General features: G+C 33.1%; 1 protein-coding gene across 1 annotated transcript in view; it reads left to right on the forward strand.

The window, feature by feature from the left end:
• Window positions 1–18,837, forward strand: part of LOC129281904 (fibrillin-1-like) — a 130,840-nt gene that overhangs the window by 46,917 nt on the left and 65,086 nt on the right. Inside the window, exons 28-48 of the mRNA XM_064095588.1 lie at window positions 214–348; window positions 1,037–1,159; window positions 1,827–1,943; window positions 2,266–2,388; window positions 3,064–3,174; window positions 3,659–3,793; window positions 4,480–4,602; window positions 5,276–5,392; window positions 5,877–6,011; window positions 6,698–6,820; window positions 7,494–7,610; window positions 8,095–8,229; window positions 8,916–9,038; window positions 9,715–9,831; window positions 10,316–10,450; window positions 11,137–11,259; window positions 11,900–12,016; window positions 12,643–12,759; window positions 13,149–13,271; window positions 14,197–14,319; window positions 16,490–16,612. Of these exons, the coding sequence (XP_063951658.1) occupies window positions 214–348; window positions 1,037–1,159; window positions 1,827–1,943; window positions 2,266–2,388; window positions 3,064–3,174; window positions 3,659–3,793; window positions 4,480–4,602; window positions 5,276–5,392; window positions 5,877–6,011; window positions 6,698–6,820; window positions 7,494–7,610; window positions 8,095–8,229; window positions 8,916–9,038; window positions 9,715–9,831; window positions 10,316–10,450; window positions 11,137–11,259; window positions 11,900–12,016; window positions 12,643–12,759; window positions 13,149–13,271; window positions 14,197–14,319; window positions 16,490–16,612 (2,595 nt within the window). The remainder of the gene's footprint in view (window positions 1–213; window positions 349–1,036; window positions 1,160–1,826; window positions 1,944–2,265; window positions 2,389–3,063; window positions 3,175–3,658; window positions 3,794–4,479; window positions 4,603–5,275; window positions 5,393–5,876; window positions 6,012–6,697; window positions 6,821–7,493; window positions 7,611–8,094; window positions 8,230–8,915; window positions 9,039–9,714; window positions 9,832–10,315; window positions 10,451–11,136; window positions 11,260–11,899; window positions 12,017–12,642; window positions 12,760–13,148; window positions 13,272–14,196; window positions 14,320–16,489; window positions 16,613–18,837) is intronic.

Here is an 18,837-nt window from a genome sequence, read left to right on the forward strand (position 1 = left end):
ATCAGATACATTAATCAGAAATTAAGCATAAATCTTGTCCATATCCTTTAAATTGTACTTGCTCTCTTGTAGTATCAAGTCTCATTACTGTCATAATTTTTGTCTTAACGTCATATAAATAGACCCCCCTGCGCTGATAGTACGATGTCCCTACGATTCGTTTAAGGGATATACAATATAATATTCTTACATCATTTTGTTTTAACCTTGTAGAAATCGGGGTAGAAATAAACCCTTGTGATAACAATACCTGTCAAAATGGCGCTACTTGTAACCCTGTAAACGGTTCTTCTACTAACTACACATGTCAATGTCCTATTGGATACACGGGAGAATATTGTGAAACTGGTTTGTATAATTACTCATTCATTCGTGATATTATTACCGTGAAAATTGCATGAAGATGATCATGATAAATAAGTATTGTTTCCCCTTTCCTTACAATACGAATCATCACTTAATCTCTAAAATTATATCAAATAATTTTATTAATTTTTTTTAATCACCGATCGTACAATATGGGTATATGTCCACTAATGGTTTGCTATTTTTTTTTTTTTTTTAGTAGTAGTAGGGTTAGCTATGATTGCTTTTCACAAATTTAGAAAATAATTTTGCCATGCCTCTAGTTCGCAGTTATAGAATTTCACAATCCTTCTTGTCAAGGCTAATTTGAATATTGCACTCTGTTTTACACACAAAGATACACGTTTTCTTTAAATATGTAAATAACATGGTCATCATCAGAACTATAATAAACACATTCTCGTATTCACACGTCGAGATGGAATTGTATAAATGCCAAAGGGACACATAGATGCTACACTTTCCAGGAACATTCACTAAGAAAGTTACCCATTGTATTTCCATTGCAGGTTGTCATTATTGCCAAGTGGTTTTATTGTCGATTTGATTTTACCATCAGATTTACTTCAGTCATTTACCATAAGTCTAGTCGATATCATTTAGATTGTACTTGCTGTCAATATCAAGCCTTGTTATTGTCATAACTTCATTTCTAACCTTCTCGAAATAGGCCCATGTCCATGTTGTAACAATAGCTGTCAAAATGGCGCTACATGTAACCCTGTAAACGGTTCTTCTACTAACTACACATGTCAATGTCCTATTGGATACTCGGGAGAATATTGTGAAACTGGTTTGTATAACTGCTTCCCACACATTCACTTTCATTCATAATATATCATTACCGTGAGACTTGCATTTAGGAGATCGTGATTATAGGTATTATTTTTCTTTCTTTGAAAACGAGTTATTACTAAATCTTGAAAATTATATCAAATTATTTATTAGATTCCGTTGTTATTCAGTCATCGATCCGTCGGTATGGGTATGTCCTCTATCTGTTGGCATTTGTTATATTTGTAGTAGATTTAGTAATGATTGCTTTTAATAAATTTCGAAAATATTTTTGTAATCCTCTAGTATGGAATTACAGATTTCAAAATCTTGCCAAGCCTAATTTTTATATTGTACTCCATTTTAGAAGAAATAGATGTCCTTGTATTAATGTATTGGAGTAACACAAGTTCTTATGCCTAACTCTTTTTTAACTAAATTTAGATTATTAATATATTAAAAAAAATTACCAGTTATCCTTCAAATCGACTACAATTCATCCACCAATTGTCCGTTCCCTTTTTCTCTATGATATTCACATCAAATCATGTGAAACTAAAATGGACAAGAAGGATTGAGATACAATTGTTCTTATCACACTTTCCGGACTTTTTCTTTCATGGATAAAAAAATTAAATAAAAATTAAAGATATACGTTAACATGGTCGATAATATATTTACTACAGCCTTAGATCCCTGTGACGGGAATAACTGTTCTAATGGTGCTACCTGTAACCCTGGTACTTTCCCAAACTACAACTGTACTTGTCCTCCTGGATTCACGGGGGAGTTATGTGACGAAGGTATGTCATGTTATTTTGATAATCTTTACAAAAAAATATGTATTTGTGATTGTAACATCATACATCTAAAGGATTGATGTGGTATCGGTAACTAATCGTTTCCCTTCTTGTGTCAGATTAGAGAAAATTTGTCACTCGGCATTCGTCATTGTTAAAGAGGTATCCACATAATTATGATCAACTGACCAAAACAGGACCACTAACCCATAAAATTTTCGAAGAAAGTGGGGTTTTTCTTTCTCTATTGTCAATGTTAGAACTGTTTATATTGCTGTGCCCTCATTGATCTTACATATATATCACTGTGTATTTAACCTTGTAGAAACAAACCCTTGTGATAACAATACCTGTCAAAATGGCGCTACATGTAACCCTGTAAACGGTTCTTCTACTAACTACACATGTCAATGTCCTATTGGATACACGGGAGAATATTGTGAAACTGGTTTGTATAACTACTTCCCACACATTAACTTTCATTCATGATATATTATTACCGTAAAATTGCATTAAGATGATCATGATAAATAGGTATCACTTCCCCTTTCCTGAAAATACGAATTATCACTTAATCTCTAAACTTATATCAAATCATTTATTAGATTTAGTTGTTTTTCAATCACCGATCGTACAATATGGGTATGTCCACTACCGGTTGGCTATTTGTTCTTTATATTGGTAGTGGTAGGTTTAGTTATGATTGCTTTTCAAAAATGTAGAAAATAACTTTGCTATGCCTCTAGTATGCAGTTTTAGAATTTCACAATCCTTCTTGCCAAGGCTAATTTGAATATTGCACTCTGTTTTAATATCTTGGAGTAACATTAGTTCCAATGCCTAAAACTGTATTTAAATCTAAATTTTAGATTATTAATACATTTAAAAAAATCGCTATCCTTCAAACCGACTTCAGTTGATCGAAGAATAAATTCAGTTTTCCATCCTTGGCCCTTTCAGTTCCCTTTTCTTTTTAATATTCACATCAAATGGGGAAAAAATGACTAGAAATGTTTAGATGTAACTGCTGTTGTTTATATTTTCTGATTTTTTTCATGAAACAAGTAAATAATACAGACTAAAAGAGTTAACATGGTTAATAATGTATTTGCGACAATCTTAGATCCCTGTGACGGGAATAACTGTTCTAATGGTGCTACCTGTAACCCTGGTACTTTCCCAAACTACAATTGTACTTGTCCTCCTGGATACACGGGAGAGTTTTGTGAGGAAGGTAGGTTTATCATATTGCTTTTCAAAGACCCCACCCCATATACACAAAGAAACGTGTTTCTTTAAATTCTTAATAACAGGGTATTTATCATGATTATAAGAGGCACATTCACGTTGTTTTCCTATTTTAAGATGGAATGAAAAAGTTGAAGGCCGATATCAAACGCTACACTTTCTATGTACATTCACAAACAAACAAATAATCCATATACATTTCCATTGCAAGACGTCACCTTGTCATGCGGTGGTATTATTATCATGTTGATTTTATCATCAGAAACATTAATCAGAAATTAAGCATAAATCTTGTCCATATCCTTTAAATTGTACTTGCTCTCTTGTAGTATCAAGTCTCATTACTGTCATAATTTTTGTCTTAACGTCATATAAATAGACCCACCTGCGCTGATAGTACGATGTCCCTACGATTCGTTTAAGATATATACAATACAATATTCTTACATCATTTTGTTTTAACCTTGTAGAAATCGCGGTAGAAATAAACCCTTGTGATAACAATACCTGTCAAAATGGCGCTACTTGTAACCTTGTAAACGGTTCTTCTACTAACTACACATGTCAATGTCCTATTGGATACACGGGAGAATATTGTGAAACTGGTTTGTATAATTACTAATTCATTCGTGATATTATTACCGTGAAAATTGCATGAAGATGATCATGATAAATAAGTATTGTTTCCCCTTTCCTTACAGTACGAATTATCAATTAATCTCTAAAATTATATCAAATAATTTAATAGATTTTTTTCAATCACCGATCGTACAATATGGGTATATATCCACTAACGGTTTGCTATTCTTTTAAATATTAGTAGTAGTAGGGTAAGCTATGATTGCTTTCACAAATTTAGAAATTAATTTTGCCATGCCTCTAGTTCGTAGTTATAGAATTTCACAATCCTTCTTGTCAAGGCTAATTTGAATATTGCACTCTGTTTTACACACAAAGATACACGTTTTCTTTAAATATGTAAATAACATGGTCATCATCAGAACTATAATAAACACATTCTCGTATTCACACGTCGAGATGGAATTTTTCAAATGCCGAAGGGACACATAGATGCTACACTTTCCAGGAACATTCACTAAGAAAGTTACCCATTAGTATTTCCATTGCAGGTTGTCATTATTGCCAAGTGGTTTTATTGTCGTTTTGATTTTACCATCAGATTTACTTCAGTCATTTACCATAAGTCTTGTCGATATCATTTAGATTGTACTTGCTGTCAATATCAAGCCTTATTATTGTCATAACTTCATTTCTAACCTTCTCGAAATAGGCACATGTCCATGTTGTAACAATAGCTGTCAAAATGGCGCTACATGTAACCCTGTAAACGGTTCTTCTACTAACTACACATGTCAATGTCCTATTGGATACTCGGGAGAATATTGTGAAACTGGTTTGTATAACTACTTCCCACACATTAACTTTCATTCATGATATATTATTACCGTGAAATTGCATTAAGATGATCATGGTAAATAGGTATCACTTCCCCTTTCCTGAAAATACGAATTATCACTTAATCTCTAAACTTATATCAAATCATTTATTAGATTTAGTTGTTTTTCAATCACCGATCGTACAATATGGGTATGTCCACTACCGGTTGGCTATTTGTTCTTAATATTAGCAGTGGTAGGTTTAGTTATGATTGCTTTTCAAAATTGTAGAAAATAACTTTGCTATGCCTCTAGTATGCAGTTTTAGAATTTTACAATCCTTCTTGCCAAGGCTAATTTGAATATTGCACTCTGTTTTTAATATCTTGGAGTAACATAAGTTCCAATGCCTAAAACTGTATTTAAATCTAAATTTTAGATTATTAATACATTTAAAAAAATTCGCTTTCCTTCAAACCGACTTCAGTTGATCGAAGAATAAATTCAGTTTTCCATCCTTGGCCCTTTCATATCCCTTTTCTTTTTAATATTAAAATCAAATGGGAAACAAAAATTGACTAGAAATTTTTAGATGTAACTGCTTTTGTTATATTTTCTGATTTTTTTCATGAAACAAGTAAATAATACAGACTAAAAGAGTTAACATGGTTAATAATGTATTTGCGACAGTCTTAGATCCCTGTGACGGGAATAACTGTTCTAATGGTGCTACCTGTAACCCTGGTACTTTCCCAAACTACAACTGTACTTGTCCTCCTGGATACACGGGGGAGTTTTGTGAGGAAGGTAGGTTTATCATATTGCTTTTCAAAGACCCCACCCCATATACACAAAGAAACGTGTTTCTTTAAATTCTTAATAACAGGGTATTTATCATGATTATAAGAGGCACATTCACGTTGTTTTCCTATTTTAAGATGGAATGAAAAAGTTGAAGGCCGATATCAAACGCTACACTTTCTATGTACATTCACACACAAACAAATAATCCATATACATTTCCATTGCAAGACGTCACCTTGTCATGCGGTGGTATTATTATCATGTTGATTTTATCATCAGATACATTGATCAGAAATTAAGCATAAATCTTGTCCATATCCTTTAAATTGTACTTGCTCTCATGTAGTATCAAGTCTCATTACTGTCATAATTTTTGTCTTAACGTCATATAAATAGACCCACCTGCGCTGATAGTACGATGTCCCTACGATTCGTTGAAGGGATATACAATATAATATTCTTATATCATTTTGTTTTAACCTTGTAGAAATCGGGGTAGAAATAAACCCTTGTGATAACAATACCTGTCAAAATGGCGCTACTTGTAACCCAGTAAACGGTTCTTCTACTAGCTACACATGTCAATGTCCTATTGGATACACGGGAGAATATTGTGAAACTGGTTTGTATAATTACTAATTCATTCGTGATATTATTACCGTGATAATTGCATGAAGATGATCATGATAAATAAGTATTGTTTCCCCTTTCCTTACAATACGAATCATCACTTAATCTCTAAAATTATATCAAATAATTTAATAAATTTTTTTCAATCACCGATCGTACAATATGGGTATATGTCCACTAACGGTTTGCTATTTTTTTTTATTTTAGTAGTAGTAGGGTTAGCTATGATTGCTTTTCACAAATTTAGAAAATAATTTTGCCATGCCTCTAGTTCGCAGTTATAGAATTTCACAATCCTTCTTGCCAAGGCTAATTTGAATATTGCACTCTGTTTTACACACAAAGATACACGTTTTCTTTAAATATGTAAATAACATGGTCATCATCAGAACTATAATAAACACATTCTCGTATTCACACGTCGAGATGGAATTGTAAAAATGCCAAAGGGACACATAGATGCTACACTTTCCAGGAACATTCACTAAGAAAGTTACCCATTGTATTTCCATTGCAGGTTGTCATTATTGCCAAGTGGTTTTATTGTCGTTTTGATTTTACCATCAGATTTACTTCAGTCATTTACCATAAGTCTTGTCGATATCATTTAGATTGTACTTGCTGTCAATATCAAGCCTTATTATTGTCATAACTTCATTTCTAACCTTCTCGAAATAGGCCCATGTCCATGTTGTAACAATAGCTGTCAAAATGGCGCTACATGTAACCCTGTAAACGGTTCTTCTACTAACTACACATGTCAATGTCCTATTGGATACTCGGGAGAATATTGTGAAACTGGTTTGTATAACTACTTCCCACACATTAACTTTCATTCATGATATATTATTACCGTGAAATTGCATTAAGATGATCATGGTAAATAGGTATCACTTCCCCTTTCCTGAAAATACGAATTATCACTTAATCTCTAAACTTATATCAAATCATTTATTAGATTTAGTTGTTTTTCAATCACCGATCGTACAATATGGGTATGTCCACTACCGGTTGGCTATTTGTTCTTTATATTAGCAGTGGTAGGTTTAGTTATGATTGCTTTTCAAAATTGTAGAAAATAACTTTGCTATGCCTCTAGTATGCAGTTTTAGAATTTTACAATCCTTCTTGCCAAGGCTAATTTGAATATTGCACTCTGTTTTTAATATCTTGGAGTAACATAAGTTCCAATGCCTAAAACTGTATTTAAATCTAAATTTTAGATTATTAATACATTTAAAAAAATTCGCTTTCCTTCAAACCGACTTCAGTTGATCGAAGAATAAATTCAGTTTTCCATCCTTGGCCCTTTCATATCCCTTTTCTTTTTAATATTAAAATCAAATGGGAAACAAAAATTGACTAGAAATTTTTAGATGTAACTGCTTTTGTTATATTTTCTGATTTTTTTCATGAAACAAGTAAATAATACAGACTAAAAGAGTTAACATGGTTAATAATGTATTTGCGACAGTCTTAGATCCCTGTGACGGGAATAACTGTTCTAATGGTGCTACCTGTAACCCTGGTACTTTCCCAAACTACAACTGTACTTGTCCTCCTGGATACACGGGGGAGTTTTGTGAGGAAGGTAGGTTTATCATATTGCTTTTCAAAGACCCCACCCCATATACACAAAGAAACGTGTTTCTTTAAATTCTTAATAACAGGGTATTTATCATGATTATAAGAGGCACATTCACGTTGTTTTCCTATTTTAAGATGGGATGAAAAAGTTGAAGGCCGATATCAAACGCTACACTTTCTATGTACATTCACACACAAACAAATAATCCATATACATTTCCATTGCAAGACGTCACCTTGTCATGCGGTGGTATTATTATCATGTTGATTTTATCATCAGATACATTGATCAGAAATTAAGCATAAATCTTGTCCATATCCTTTAAATTGTACTTGCTCTCATGTAGTATCAAGTCTCATTACTGTCATAATTTTTGTCTTAACGTCATATAAATAGACCCACCTGCGCTGATAGTACGATGTCCCTACGATTCGTTGAAGGGATATACAATATAATATTCTTATATCATTTTGTTTTAACCTTGTAGAAATCGGGGTAGAAATAAACCCTTGTGATAACAATACCTGTCAAAATGGCGCTACTTGTAACCCAGTAAACGGTTCTTCTACTAGCTACACATGTCAATGTCCTATTGGATACACGGGAGAATATTGTGAAACTGGTTTGTATAATTACTAATTCATTCGTGATATTATTACCGTGATAATTGCATGAAGATGATCATGATAAATAAGTATTGTTTCCCCTTTCCTTACAATACGAATCATCACTTAATCTCTAAAATTATATCAAATAATTTAATAAATTTTTTTCAATCACCGATCGTACAATATGGGTATATGTCCACTAACGGTTTGCTATTTTTTTTTATTTTAGTAGTAGTAGGGTTAGCTATGATTGCTTTTCACAAATTTAGAAAATAATTTTGCCATGCCTCTAGTTCGCAGTTATAGAATTTCACAATCCTTCTTGCCAAGGCTAATTTGAATATTGCACTCTGTTTTACACACAAAGATACACGTTTTCTTTAAATATGTAAATAACATGGTCATCATCAGAACTATAATAAACACATTCTCGTATTCACACGTCGAGATGGAATTGTAAAAATGCCAAAGGGACACATAGATGCTACACTTTCCAGGAACATTCACTAAGAAAGTTACCCATTGTATTTCCATTGCAGGTTGTCATTATTGCCAAGTGGTTTTATTGTCGTTTTGATTTTACCATCAGATTTACTTCAGTCATTTACCATAAGTCTTGTCGATATCATTTAGATTGTACTTGCTGTCAATATCAAGCCTTATTATTGTCATAACTTCATTTCTAACCTTCTCGAAATAGGCCCATGTCCATGTTGTAACAATAGCTGTCAAAATGGCGCTACATGTAACCCTGTAAACGGTTCTTCTACTAACTACACATGTCAATGTCCTATTGGATACTCGGGAGAATATTGTGAAACTGGTTTGTATAACTACTTCTAACACATTCACTTTCATTCATAATATATCATTACCGTGAGACTTGCATTTAGGAGATCGTGATTATAGGTATTATTTTGCTTTCTTTGAAAACGAGTTATTACTAAATCTTGAAAATTATATCAAATCATTTATTAGATTTAGTTGTTTTTCAATCACCGATCGTACAATATGGGTATGTCCACTACCGGTTGGCTATTTGTTCTTTATATTAGTAGTGGTAGGTTCAGTTATGATTGCTTTTCAAAAATGTAGAAAATAACTTTGCTATGCCTCTAGTATGCAGTTTTAGAATTTCACAATCCTTCTTGCCAAGGCTAATTTGAATATTGCACTCTGTTTTTAATATCTTGGAGTAACATAAGTTCCAATGCCTAAAACTGTATTAAAATCTAAATTTTAGATTATTACTACTTTTAAAATAAATTCGCTATCCTTCAAACCGACTTCAGTTGATCGAAGAATAAATTCAGTTTTCCATCCTTGGCCCTTTCAGTTCCCTTTTTTAAAATTATAATATTCAAATCAAATGGGAAACAAAAATTGACTAGAAATGTTTAGATGTAACTGCTGTTGTTATCTTTTCGGATTTTTTTCATGAAACAAGTAAATAATACAGACTAAAAGAGTTAACATGGTTAATAATGTATTTGCGACAGCCTTAGATCCCTGTGACGGGAATAACTGTTCTAATGGTGCTACCTGTAACCCTGGTACTTTCCCAAACTACAACTGTACTTGTCCTCCTGGATACACGGGGGAGTTTTGTGAGGAAGGTAGGTTTATCATATTGCTTTTCAAAGACCCCACCCCATATACACAAAGAAACGTGTTTCTTTAAATACTTCATAACAGGGTATTTATCATGATTATAAGAGGCACATTCACGTTGTTTTCCTATTTTAAGATGGAATGAAAAAGTTGAAGGCCGATATCAAACGCTACACTTTTTATGTACATTCACACACAAACAAATAATCCATATACATTTCCATTGCAAGACGTCACCTTGTCATGCGGTGGTATTATTATCATGTTAATTTTATCATCAGATACATTAATCAGAAATTAAGCATAAATCTTGTCCATATCCTTTAAATTGTACTTGCTCTCTTGTAGTATCAAGTCTCATTACTGTCATAATTTTTGTCTTAACGTCATATAAATAGACCCACCTGCGCTGATAGTACGATGTCCCTACGATTCGTTTAAGGGATATACAATATAATATTCTTACATCATTTTGTTTTAACCTTGTAGAAATCGGGGTAGAAATAAACCCTTGTGATAACAATACCTGTCAAAATGGCGCTACTTGTAACCCTGTAAACGGTTCTTCTACTAACTACACATGTCAATGTCCTATTGGATACACGGGAGAATATTGTGAAACTGGTTTGTATAATTACTCATTCATTCGTGATATTATTACCGTGAAAATTGCATGAAGATGATCATGATAAATAAGTATTGTTTCCCCTTTCCTTACAATACGAACTATCACTTAATCTCTAAAATTATATCAAATAATTTAATAGATTTTTTTCAATCACCGATCGTACAACATGGGTATATATCCACTAACGGTTTGCTATTTTTGTTAATATTATTAGTAGTAGGGTAAGCTATGATTGCTTTCACAAATTTAGAAAATAATTTTGCCATGCCTCTAGTTCGTAGTTATAGAATTTCACAATCCTTCTTGCCAAGGCTAATTTGAATATTGCACTCTGTTTTACACACAAAGATACACGTTTTCTTTAAATATGTAAATAACATGGTCATCACCAGAACTATAATAAACACATTCTCGTATTCACACGTCGAGATTGAATTTTTAAAATGCCGAAGGGACACATAGATGCTACACTTTCCAGGAATATTCACTAAGAAAGTTACCCATTAGTATTTCCATTGCAGGTTGTCATTATTGCCAAGTGGTTTTATTGTCGTTTTGATTTTACCATCAGATTTACTTCAGTCATTTACCATACGTATTGTCGATATCATTTAGATTGTACTTGCTGTCAATATCAAGCCTTATTATTGTCATAACTTCATTTCTAACCTTCTCGAAATAGGCCCATGTCCATGTTGTAACAATAGCTGTCAAAATGGCGCTACATGTAACCCTGTAAACGGTTCTTCTACTAACTACACATGTCAATGTCCTATTGGATACACGGGAGAATATTGTGAAACTGGTTTGTATAACTACTTCCCACACATTCACTATTATTTGTAATATATTACCGTGAATATTGCATTTAGATTATTTTCATGTTTCTTAAAAACCCAAACATCACTTAAAACTTTAAAATAATGTCAAATCATTTGTTACATTTTGTTGTTTTTCAGTCATCGGTCATTCAATATGGGTAGTTTTATTATTTTTTTTTTCATCTTAGTTTTTAGGTTAAGTTAGCATGGTTAGCATAATATTCATAAATTAAAAAAGAAGTTTGGTATGCCTCTTGTACGCAGTTATAGATTTTTAGAATCCTTCTTGCCAAGGGTAATGTGAATATTGCACTCTGTTTGAGTAGTAATCGTAAAGAAACATAAGTTCCCATGCCTCTTTGAATAGCTAATCAATACCTTAAAAATTAACAGCTATCCTTCAAGCCAACTCCGATTCATCCTTGAATAAATTCTATTTGCCAGCCTTGCCCGTTCAGTTCCATTTTTCTTTATAATATTCAGATAAAATTATGTCAAATAAAAACTATCAAAAACATGTAAACATTATTGTTGTTGATATCACGCTTTCCGGATTTTTTTTTATGGAGAAAATAAAATAACTACACACTAAAAGAGTTAACACGGTCAATGTATTTGCGACAGCCTTAGATCCCTGTGACGGGAATAACTGTTCTAATGGTGCTACCTGTAACCCTGGTACTTTCCCAAACTACAACTGTACTTGTCCTCCTGGATACACGGGGGAGTTTTGTGATGAAGGTATGTCATGTTATTTTGATAATCTTTACAAAAAAATATGTGTTTGTGATTGTAACATCATACGTTTAAAGGATTGATGTGGTATCGGTAATTAATCGCATTCCTTCTTGTGTCAGATTTGAGAATATTGTCACTCGGGATTCGTCATTTAAAAAAAAAAGTATCCATATATGATTAACTAACAAAATCAGGACCCCCCACAACATTTTAGAAGAAAGCTGGATCTTTCTTTCTCTATTGTCAAAAGTTTTAGAACTGTGTTTATTCTTCTGTAACCTCATTAGTGTTCTAGTTTTAACATATATATCACTGTGTCTCTAATCTTGTAGAAATAGACCCTTGTGATTGTAATAGCTGTCAAAATGGCGCTACATGTAACCCTGTAAACGGTTCTTCTACTAATCTGATAGCCAGATAGTACTTGATGTACTTTTGGCCAAAATTGAGCTTTTAGTTAATCAAGTGTAATTAAGACACACCTTTACTGATATAATATCAATATCAAAATTTCTTAGTAGGCCATGGGGAGGAATCATATTAAACCATAAAACAGTATTCCCATGCAAACGTTTGCTTGGTGAAAGAATATTCAAGTATATATTTTCACCTTGTCCTGGCACGTATAGCCATAGATCCATGTCAAGGGAATAATTGCTCTAATGGAGCTACGTGTAATCCCGGAACGTTCCCTGACTATAACTGCATTTGTCTTACTGGATATACTGGAGAGTTTTGTGATGAAGGTAGGTATACTTTGTAACATGTTGACAACAATTATAATCATTTAACGAAGAATGGCACTGATATAATTAATTTCGTTGCATAACATTTTTGTTACGATATTGCACTTTATTGGAGGTTCTATGGCTTCTTGACATCATAACGCTACTCATTTGATACAGCTTTATATCCCACTTCTAACGTATAATTCGTTGGCATGATCATTAAGGTCATACTTAAATCAGGGTTAGTATAATTTAATGACCTAACGTAATCGCATAATTGATTGATACGTACTTATGCTTTTAGATTATGCACCAAATCTGTATGGAACATTAATGAATTTACAGGTTATATATCCGTTGCTGGTATAACAAATCTTATTTTAACGTCTTTTTCTCTAACGTTCTAGATATAGATCCTTGCGGTAACAATATCTGTCAAAATGGCGCTACTTGTAACCCTGTAAACGGTTCATCTACTAACTACACATGTCAATGTTCTACTGGATACATCGGAGAATATTGTGAAACGGGTTTGTATATCTAATCCTACATACATATGGATCTCAGATGTTTTCAGTAGTCATTAGTGTACATTGATAGAAATAACTTTTCACATCATAGGTCTAATCATCCCGGATGTTATATACTAATCAGACTAATCGATGACCGTATTGTATAACTGTAAATTTATCTATGTATCGATCTATTTATTTATTTTTAATTTGTATCTCTTCATAATCTATTTTACCATATAACCTTAAGCAGGTGTTTAGGTCTAATAAAGGCCGTCACATATCCAAATCGGAGCCCAATAAGACAGCGATTTTGCTAGATCAGTGCGTGTGGCGCCGGCTACGCTGCGATTATTCAGGGGCCTTAGCGTTTAGCCGTAAAGCCTGTTACGATGGCGGCTATAGAATACAGGTGGTGGTTGGTCTCGGCAACTATGTTGTGACCGTAGAGAACAGTCACTTCCGGTCTGCCGTCCACCGCGCTCCGTTGTGGTGCTAGATGGGCATCTCTATCTGGCAACTTAGCTTCTATATACTCCCCATGCCATCGATGCACACATATATAAACTACCACTGGTTTGAGTGATTTCGATTCTCGGGAGAACCAGGTAACTCAGGTCTGTATTTCAAGCTGGAAACTAATAACATTTAGTTTAGAAATGTATTATTTTGTTGATGTAGTTCATAGAGTGTGTTATGTGCTTTCGTCTGTAGCATTCCTACAACAATTATAATTTTCATGCATACAAATACAAGCAAAGCTAAAACAAAAATCATAATTAGGTATGGCTGATCTAAGTTGCAAATTGATTGTTTTAGAGTGTTAATTGCTGTCGTCCAATGTGAAACGTTTGTGTCCCGCTCTATGTATCCGACTCTGCCACCAATCATTGTGAATGTATAATGTATTTTACGTGTTTTAATATTGTTTGTAACTTTCTAGAAATAGACGCTTGTGATAGCAATAGTTGTCAAAATGGCGCTACATGTACGCCCGTAGTCGGCTCATCTACTAACTACACATGTCAATGTTCTACTGGATATACTGGAGAATATTGCCAAATGGGTTTGTATATTTCTTTGATGCTTTTCGTACTTATCTAAATAACCTATATACTTTAGAAATTTTATTCAACCAGTTATATGTACATGTATATAGTTATCAAAACAATTAAGATATACTTGGCGTTTAATTGTTGCTTGCTTATATTGTCACCTAATGTCTAGACTATTGTTATGTACCCGGTTAAACGATTCATGTTACCTAAGTTTTGCTTTGTTGTATATAGTTTTTGTAACCATGGTAATGCTCATCTTTTGCATGTAATTATCATAAGTAATATATTCATATTTCATGTAATGTCAATTATGTTAAGCTCCATAACGTATCCTAATTAACTGATGAAAGATATGTGTTCCACCATCCGCCTAAAACATGTATTTCATATCATCTCTAGTTTTGTGGTTGGTTTGTTGTTTTTGTTGTTTCTTACATTCATTAATTTTGATCAATACATCTCTTCCTTATTAACAGCTACTCAGATGCCAAATCTTTATTTTTTTTTCTAGCTGTTCCGTCTTGAACGGCAAGTGAGGGTTCAGCCTTTGTTATAAACATGACCCTTGAAAACCTTTGTATATCATGATAGTGACTTTGCCATGTTTGCTAAAAAAAACTGAATTTTTGATCAAGTTCAGTATGGTATTTGCTTATGAAGGCTGAGCTTTTTTTTCAAACCAAACGCTGACCAGAGAGCGTCGAGAAAGTAGATACACCCTCCCGTTACATAAGTATTGCCAAAGGATAAACGGTTATTATTCTATCGTAGTGAATTAGGGCTTTTTGCCAGGGTTCGTTAAATGTCTCAAATTGTTCGTAAACACATGAAAAAATCAGGAAAGATCTTCAATAGTTGTAATTGTTGCCAACATTTTTCTTGTCGCAATGAAATTTTCTAAATGTGCCAAATTTCTTTACGAATTTATTTTGACTCAAACAGTTGGCAGCGTTTGCAAAACCGTCGTAGGCCTTTCCAAACGGTTGTTTAAGACGGTGTCGCTGAAGTTGAATTTGATTCGCTTGTGCTAGCAACCACATGGCTTCTATATTTCCAAACAGCAACAAGTTTTTGATGTTACAAACATTCTTAAGCGTTGGTAACACTCGTCAGAAAAGATGGCGAATCCAAACATCTCTATATATTCACAATCATTGATTGCAATAAACCAAAGCCCGGGGTAAAGAGATTTCCTAGCTAGAACGTGTTCAGTGATTCCAAAATGTAGTTTGGAAATATCTTTAAAAAACTCGGCTTCTGTTTTATTTCACCTTTTGGGCAATACTGTGAGCAAAGAATGGCAATAACCTTTATCAAAATTTGATAATCTCTACATGATATGCCAACGAATGTGTGCATTGTGGGCGCTAATTAATGTTTCCCCAGTAACATCCAGACCGGATGAGCCTCACCCCCTAAAAATAATAACAAAAAAAGAAATGAATTTTTAAAAAAGAAGGATGAATAAATCAATTGAAAAAAAAAGTATAATTGACATTCAGTATTGAGGTTGGCGTTTTTCAGGCATATCAACAAAATCCTCAAAAGAGAATTGTCCCGTCGTTATCAAAATTAATAATAATAATAATAACAATGTTATTAATAATAATAATAACGGAATGTTTACACACTTTAGTTCCTAAAATTTGTCTCCCAGCGTGCCCTGCTATGATTATTATTGTTATTATTGTTGTTGTTATTATTACTATTAATAGTAATTGACCGATAACATCGAACCACTTTTAAGAGAAATACCTTATCGTAATTCCGTACAATGCCCAAGATGTAAAAATGAGCTTGCCTCGTAATGTTGGTAACTTTGGGTATGCGTTGAGAATTAACATTTTAGTCAGGAAACCATCTTCCATTTTATTGTCGCCTTCATATTCATTGGTCTTCATATAAATCATCTGGTGGCAACTATTAAAGTGGAGAGTCGATGATGAATAAATCCTGATAATCCAACTACAATTTAGATAAGCATCACTTTAAATTAAGTAAATAGTAATTTTCCCCGTTAAAAAAATTTCCGATGTGGCAATACTTGTGTCATGGGAGGGTATGGACTCCTTGTAACGCAGTCGCCATGGCGATGACGGTGGAGATCCTATGATTTGACCTGGTCAATGAACATGGTTGATATATCGTTTTATTTTGTTTCTCTCTCTCTAATTTCAGTTGTAACAACTCCATGTAGCCCCAGCCTTTGTTTGAATGGAGGTGCTTGTACCGTTACTGGAGCGTCTACCTATTCCTGCAACTGTCCTTCAACTCATACTGGAGACAACTGCCAAAATCCTGGTGAGTCCATTGTATATTTGGATAGAATCTTTTCGTTACACCTATCTATATTAATAAACTCGATAATGATAATTTCGTGATAATAGACTTGATTGATCAAAGCACAATGAAAGTAATATCTTTTTCAAGCGATTTAAATTCTAGTATTTGAGGAAAAATATTAATCTTAGTTTGTTTAATTAGTACAGCGTGTCCCAAATATGATGTACCTTTCATAAACCCTGTCCTGATCTACATATTAAATGCTTATAAAAAATGAGGTTCATATATAAAGCCCAATTCATTTGGTAGTTAGTGTAAAAATCACAGGTCTCGTTTAACTCGTTTTGGAATTCACAGGCCCTCAAAATGCAAGTCCACACCAAACAAAAGTTGATTTGAATAAGAAGAGTACATTACAATAAGCATAACACTGAAATTGCATCAGAATTCGATGTAAAATAAAAAAGTTATGACATTTTTAAGTTGCCGCTTAATTTCATAAGTCGTTTATAAATGCACATCCTGGTGGGTGTTTTATAAAGCTGTTCGTAGAGTTACTTTAAGAACGACTGGTGATCCTTTCTTGTGGTAAATGATATTCAACATTAAATGTTCATTGGTGATAATTTAGCATGTAAGAAAGGTTCACCAGTCGCTCTTAACTTACGAACATCTTTATGAAACAGCCCCCTGGTCGGTATGCAAATGAGGAGACTGATGACGTCTATCACTCATTCTTTTTATTTTGTATTTTATCATATGAAATATGAAATATTCTCATTTTCTCATTGTCAAGTGAAACAAAGTTTTGTTCCTCCTTGAAATGGGGAATCACCTTTGTATTGACATTTTATGGTTCAGTCAGGTTGGTCCTCCTTATCAAATCTGTAAAATTGAAATGTTGTATTATCCAAAAAAAAAGAAAAAGAAAAGGTGAGTGAATAACATATTCAACTGTCTCATTTGCATGTTACTGAGTTGTGCATATAACTGTTTTATGCAAAATAAGCGATTGTGAAGTGCAGGAGGGGATGACATGATAGAGACAAGTATATAGAAATACAGCATTACTGCAAAATTCGAATGGGCTGAAGAAATCACCATAGTTAAATAGATTGTGTATTAAAAACTGCTGAAGCGAGACCAAAGTTTTTTTCTGAGAAGTAAAAACATGAAATGAGCTCTTTAGTTCCACACATTTAATTGGAATTAATACATAATTTGGGGATTAATGTCTAAGGGGCAATTTTGAAGGGGTACGCTGCATAACGCTTTGATAATGCATTACTGCAATAACAATTTCATTGCTTTTTAGTGATATTCTTTGAGAAATGACTTTAATACTATGGCTTTTTAGCATCTGCATTTGAAAATTATCAAAATCCAAATATTTCTTCCTTGAACATTCTAAACTTTGATTTTTTTTTCTCGCTCGCATAGCAGTAAAGGAGACAACGGCGCTCTTTTCGGGCGAATTTGAATAGAAATTGATGATAATGTTAAAAGTATAAGTCCTATTACCACAAAAATTATCTTTGTTATAAAGTTTTTTCATAAACATGATTGCAATTTCAGGTCAGAAGGAAAGATCAAAGGTTGAGGAGTTAATAAACTGGTATCAACTTAAAATTTTACTGAAGGTTGAAATTTAATTTTTCAATGATAATTGTAAGTTTAACGGTTTCGTCTTTTGCATTTGAATATAATGGGTATAAGGTATCATGAATTGAATAAGTTTTGTTGTAATAGGTCACCAGGTCAAGGTCGAAGGTCATTCTAGATTAATTGACTTTGATAAAGATTAACATTTATTTTTATAATATTATGCAATGGATTGACTTAAAAAATGATTTCTCTGTAATGTTGTAAGACTATTCATGCCATGTGTTTTAATATTCAATTAAACTTGAATATACTGTAATTGTGCCAATTATCAATCAATTATGTGATTAAACCTTAAGATCATCGGACCAAGATCACAGGTCGTTTCAGGTCAAAAACTTGGATTTATTTAATATTTTATCCTAATTTCAAAATGAAATTGTGATATCAAATAATTTTATTATTCTTTGAAGTTTGTATATTAAGAAAATATTGTTACCGTTGCACATACAGTGTACATGCATGTACATTTTTTCTCATAAATATCAAGTCTAGTGCGAGGCCTTAGATTTCAATAATTTTTAGGGTTTGGCCACTTTGCCATACTCGAGCACATTTCTTCATTGCAGCACAAATGGTCC

This window comes from Lytechinus pictus, chromosome 2 (genome assembly GCF_037042905.1).
Source record: "Lytechinus pictus isolate F3 Inbred chromosome 2, Lp3.0, whole genome shotgun sequence".
NCBI lineage: Eukaryota > Metazoa > Echinodermata > Echinoidea > Temnopleuroida > Toxopneustidae > Lytechinus > Lytechinus pictus.